Source organism: Octodon degus, unplaced genomic scaffold (genome assembly GCF_000260255.1).
Source record: "Octodon degus isolate 3935 unplaced genomic scaffold, OctDeg1.0 scaffold00320, whole genome shotgun sequence".
NCBI classification, from domain to species: Eukaryota; Metazoa; Chordata; class Mammalia; order Rodentia; family Octodontidae; genus Octodon; species Octodon degus.
Window position 1 is genome coordinate 268,330 of NW_004524896.1, and position 5,765 is coordinate 274,094.

Below are 5,765 nucleotides of genomic sequence, written 5' to 3' on the forward strand. Positions count from 1 at the left end.
AAAAAAAAAAAAAGGTAGGGGCTGGGGAGATGGCTCAGTAGGATAAGCACCTGACTGGCAAACGCAAGGATCTGAGTTCAATCCCCAAAGGTGAAAACCGAGGATTTAGCTCAACAGCAAAGTACCTGCCTGGCAAGTGTGAGGTTGTGAATTCGATTCCTGGTACAATAAATAGATATAAATATAAATAAATAAGTGTGGGTTCACTGAGTGTCATACAACATCCTGGACCACATCCTGGACCCTCGGTGAGGGTAAAGCCACCACCCCTGACTGTTCCAGAGAAATAGGGAGAGACTGGGAGGGGGGCTAGCAACTGCTTCACCAACCCATGAGCTGCCAGGCTAGTGGCTTGCTGGACATCAGCGGCTCCATGTCCCCCGGGACCCTGCAGTAAGGGCTGGGAGCAGCTGCCTGGGCCAGGGGAAGCCTTTGCTGCAGTTGTCCAGCACCTGCTGTCCGTGGTGAGCTCATCACACTGCGTGGCTCTGGAATCTGTTGCCTCATCCTCGCCCTGCAGATGCGGGCCTGCGCCCCAGGGCACCCCAGCCCCCACCCTCACACCTCAGCAATCCCAGGGCCCAGGCTACACCAGAGTCAAGTGGGATCAAGGTGCAGTGGAGCTGCCACCTCTGTTGGCTGGGCTCGGGCTCTTTCCTGGCACTTCCACCAGGGCAGAGACAGAGGTGAGTTGTGCCCTGCTGCCGCCAGGCCCGGGCCCAGGGAGGACAGAGGTTGGACACCCCACGGCCCTGGCGGGGCATCGGCCCAGCCACCTCCAGTTCTGGGACTCAACGCATGGTGTCGCCCTGGCCCCAGTGGGGCACGAAGGGCGGGGCAGGGGTGGGGCCTCGCGACCCCCAGATGGGGCGGGCCTTGCGCTGGGCAGCGCTGGCAGGGCCCAAGAGCTGGGCACCAGGCATTGCAGGCCGCGGACAGGACAGGCGAGCCTCGAGGAGGTGAGCTGGGACTCTGAGCCCAGGCTGGGGAGAGGGTGAGGTCCAAGGCCGGGGTGGGCAGCCCAGGCACAGCAGCCAGTGCCCGGCCTGATTCCCGGGGGCACAGCTGCACCTTTAGCCAGAGGAGGAGGCCACGCTGGGCCCACCAGGACAGGGGTGGGCTGAGGGCTCAGGCACGGATTCTTCGAGGAGCACAGGATCTACAGGGGCTTGAGTCCACTGGCGTCATGACAGAGCCCATCCTATGAAACCTTGTGGGGAGCGGAGATACCAGAGTCCCTGTAGAGTGAGGTCAACGGGGAGGTCACAGACATTTCCGCCCCTTCCTGCTGCCACCCGATGGCCCGAGGGTGAAAGATGAACCACATCACTTGGGACACCCCCACCTTGTTTCCAAAGCAAACAGACTTGGGCCTGGGGGTGGACCGCAGCCTCTGTCTCCAAGCGCAAACAGGTGCTGCGAGCCCCATGGGCGAGGTGGGGCTGGCCAATGAGGGCGGTGGGGTCCTGCGCTGTCCAGCCTGGGCGAGGTGCAGGGGGCCCCAACTACAAGGCTTGAGGTTCAACCTGAAGAGTAGACCTCCTCCCTCGGAAAGGGGTCCTGGCCTGGAGGCTGCAGAGCGCAGCTCACCTCTGTGTCTGTCCTGGCAGAGATGCCAGGCAAGCAGCCCAAGCCTGGGCCGGCGGAGGGGGCAGCCTCGGAGGACGGTGCTGAGGACAGCCTTGGCGGCCTCACGCCCGAGGAGCTGCAGCAGGGCCAGGCTGCAGCGCTGGCGCTGGAGGACAGGATGGCGCTGAGTGCGCAGACGCTGGTGCGCGCCGAGGTGGAGCAGCTCTACCGGGAGGTTCGGCCCCTGGGCCAGGGCCGCTTTGGCCGTGTCGTACTGGTCACTCACCGTGAGAAAGGTACCCGGTGCAGCAGGGGTGGGCACGGGCCTAGGGGCACCACACGCAGGCATCCCATAGAACAGGATCCAGCCCTACACGAGCCCCCTCTAAGCCATGAGATTGGGGAGCCCTGTTAGCCTCTCTAAACCCTAAGGCTCAGCTATCTCCTTTGAAAAGATGAGTAATTAGTCCTATTTACCCCCTTAGTGCTGAGGATTTAACCCAAGTGACATCCCCAGCCCTTTTCTAATTTTTTTTTTTTTTTTTTCCGGATCTGGGGATTGAACTCAAGCCCTTGCTCTTGCCAGGGAAGCACTTATTCTACTGAGCCATCTCCCCGGCCCCCCTTTTCTAATTTTTTGAGAATGTCTCTTTAAAATCCCTACACGACCAGGCTGGGCTCACACTGGATCCTCCTGCCTCAGCCTCTCAGAGTACTGGGATGAAGGGCACGTGCCACAGCTAAGGCCGGTGATGATTCCTCCTTGAAAGAGCCGCTCTTTTGTTGTTTAGTTCAGGCTGATCTTGAACTCACTGTAACTCGGGCTGGCCTTGAACTCAGGGCGATCCTCCTGCCTCAGCCTCCCAAGTGCTGCAATGACAGGCATGCGCCACCATGCCTGGCTGTGAACCGTTCATTTCTGACCACATAGCGATACCTCTCAGGCCCCCAGAGTGCCCGAACCCGTGTCGCTCTGCTGCGCGTCCACACTGGGGTAAAGTTTAAGTTGTAAAGTAGATGCAGCCTGAGTGGTCATGGGGCCCAGAGCCCTGTCCATGGGCCTCAGCCCCCTGTGTCCACAGAGCCACTGTCTCAATGCCACGGGGGTGCTGTAGGCCTGTGACATGGCTGTCAGAGAGCACAAGGGGCAGGAGAGTGGTGTGGGCCATGGTGACAGAAACCCAAGGCATGGTGGGTATGGAAGATGCGGCGATGCCCCTGCAGGGGTGGACAGGTGGCTGGCGCACACTGGGGGAGGTGGCCTCCCCAGTCACATGCAGCCCCTTGGTGGGTAAGGCCGGGGTGGTGGCTGGTGGCGCGGCCCTGGAATAGAGGGGCGCCTTCCTGGGAGCCCTTGCATCCCGGACCCTGCCCCATCTGGCTTCCTTCCACCCTGAGACACGAGAAAGCAGGGTGGGCCTCACTGTGGGGAGCAGGGAGGGCAGGTCAGACAGCTGGCCCAAGTGACCCCAGCCCCCTGCACACCCCACGCCCATCCCTGTTGCCCCAGGCACGTCCCTGGCACTGAAGCAGCTCCCAAAGCCCTCCACGTCCCTGCGCAGCTTCCTCTATGAGTTCTGCGTGGGCCTCGCGCTGGGCCCCCACCCGGCCATTGTGGCGGCCTATGGCATTGGCATCGAGTCGGCTGGCTCCTACAGCTTCCTCACAGAGCCTGTCCTGCACGGGGACCTCATTGCCCTCATCCAGCCCAAGGTGGGTATTGGGTGGCTGGGCACAGGGTTGGGAGCCTGCTCAGATCTCAGGGGAGCACTCTGAGACACTGGCCTGCGGGTCACATCCAGCGCCATACCTCCCAGGCCACACCTAGCCTAGGCAGCTGGGATTGTGCACAGAGCTAATGCTGGACTCCAGTGAGAGTCACAGCCCTGGTGCCACCACCCTTAGCCACACCAGAACCAATGGGGTTCACAGGCTCACTTAGGGCTCCTCCTGGCTCGTGGGCCTCAGCAGGACAGACTAGGCCTACCTGTCCCACGAGGCCTTCCCTATGGAAGGCTCATATAGACCTCCTGAGGTCATTAGACTCACAGGCTCTCACAGGCCTTGGAGGTTCACCCTAGGCCTCGCAGAGCTCCCAGGCCCCACAGGCCCATGCCGAGCCTCAAAGGCTCATACTAGGCCTCAGAAGGCCTCATGGGCTCACACTAGACCTTACTGGGGCTTGTGGGCTTATACTAGGTCTAGACTCACACTAGGCCTTATAGGCTCACAGTAGGCCTCACAGGGTCACACAGTAGGCCTCACAGATCACACACTAGGCCTCACAGGGTCATACAGTAGGTCTCACAGGTTACACACTGCCGCACAAGGTCACACACTAGGCCTCATAGAGTTACACACTAGGCCTCACAGAGTCACCAGTCTCACTGGGCCTTATAGGCCCCGCTAGGTCTTACAGGTCACCGGTCTCACTGGACCTTATAGGCTCATACCAGACCTCCCGGGGCCTATCCTTTTGGAGGCTTGCAGCCTCCTCGATTTTCCCAGGCCTGCTTCTGGGGCTGTGAGGTGCAGTGCTCTCTGTCTCCCCAGCAGCAGGTAGGCAGTGACCCAGCTCTCCTGTCCCCACAGGTGGGGCTCCCCCAGCCTGCAGCCCAGCGCTGCGCAGCTCAGCTGGCCTCCGCCCTAGAGCACATCCATGCCCACGGCCTGGTGTACCGGGACCTAAAGCCGGAGAATGTGCTGGTGTGTGATCCCGCCTGTCAGCATGTCAAGCTGGCTGACTTCGGCCACACGAGGCCCCGCGGGACCCTGCTGCGCCTGGCCGGACCGCCCATCCCCTACACGGCCCCTGAGCTATGCGCCCCACCGCCGCTGCCTGAGGGGCTCCCCATCCAGCCGGCCCTGGATGCGTGGGCCCTGGGTGTCCTGGTCTTCTGTCTCCTCACTGGCTACTTCCCCTGGGACCAGCCACTGGAGGACACCGACCCCTTCTACGAGGACTTCCTGGCGTGGCGGGCCTCAGGTCAGGCCCAGGACCGGCCGCAGCCTTGGTTTGGCCTAGCACCCGCGGCTGACACCCTGCTGTGGGGGCTGCTGGACCCTCACCCACGAAGGAGGAGCCCTGTAGGTGCCATCCAGGGATACCTGGGGCAGCCCTGGCGACAGCGGGACCGGGAGGCCTCGGGGCTGGAAGTGGAGGCTGGGGAGGCTAGGCAGTGAGGCCTGCAGGCTCGGGGACTCAGGTGCCTCTGTCTCAGTGGACCCTCTTCCCCCACCCTGTGCAAGTCTAGGTCCTGGGGACATACTGTGTCCTCTCATCATGACCCCCTCCTTCCCAAAGGGCCTTTGCCACCCCATGGAGCTGTCCCTGTCCTCGACTATCCTTTCCTCCTGCCCCTGAATTCTCCACTGGCTGGGGCCTGGGGCCCACATGCCCTCTGCTTTGTGTCCCTTTCTTCCTCTGTCTGCCTGATTCCCAGGTTACCACAGGAGCGCACAGAGGTCTGGGGGTCCCAGCCTGCTCCAGGTGGACCCAGGCAATGCCCCTGAACAAGTGAGCCCACAAAGAAGACTGGACTGGCACCCACCTGCCCCTCACTCACCCTGCCCTTCTCTCCCCCAGCCTTCTGTCCTCTCTGCAGGTCCCCTCCCCACTCTGTGTTGTGTTCCCTGGGCACCGCCTCTGTGACTCGCTTCTCCTCTCCTGCCCCCTGCAAATAAAACCCACTTGGCCCTCAGGCTGAGGGAGGCCGAGTTCCTTGAGCGTGGCAGAGCGCACTGAGCCCCGGAGCCGGGCAGGCATCACCTGGCAGCTCCACGTTGCTCCGGCCGGCAAGCTCTGAGTGTGAATGGGTGGGCTGTTTCTTTCCAAGAATCTGTCTTTCTTTAGCGAGCCAAAGTGTATGTGGCACCACTCTAGGAGCAAGTGCCACCCTCAGCGAGGCTGCCAAGGACCTGGGCGTGGTGCACACACCCATCCTCTCACCACGATAGGAGGCTGAGGCAGAACTGCAAGCTCCAGCCAGCCTGGGCACCTGAGCAACTTGGCAAGCCCCTGCTCAAAATGAAAAGTAAAAGGGGCTAAGGATGTGGCTCAGTGCGGGTGAAGGCCCTGGCTTCAGTCTCCAGCCGGGGGCAGGGGGCAAAAGATGCTGTTAAAGAAGTCTGCACTCTCTCTCTCTCTCTCTCTCTCTCTCTCTCTCTCTCTCTCTCTCTCTCTCTCTCTCTCTCTC

The 5,765-nt window shown here is 61.6% G+C and overlaps 1 protein-coding gene across 2 annotated transcripts; it reads left to right on the top strand.

Annotated features, from left to right (window-relative positions):
* The first annotated feature begins 615 nt into the window (after positions 1-615).
* Sbk2 (SH3 domain binding kinase family member 2) lies at positions 616-5,286 on the top strand. 2 transcript variants are annotated; one of them, XM_023707990.1, is made up of 4 exons: positions 616-686; positions 1,611-1,865; positions 3,080-3,282; positions 4,162-5,286. In XM_023707990.1, exons 2-4 carry the CDS (start codon positions 1,613-1,615, stop codon positions 4,750-4,752), a joined length of 1,047 nt encoding a protein of 348 aa, XP_023563758.1. In that variant the 5' UTR covers positions 616-686; positions 1,611-1,612; the 3' UTR covers positions 4,753-5,286. The 2 variants fall into 2 exon arrangements, with proteins under 2 accessions (XP_023563758.1, XP_004647755.1); XM_004647698.2 differs by lacking the exon at positions 616-686 and adding an exon at positions 876-959.
* Positions 5,287-5,765: the final 479 nt, after the last annotated feature.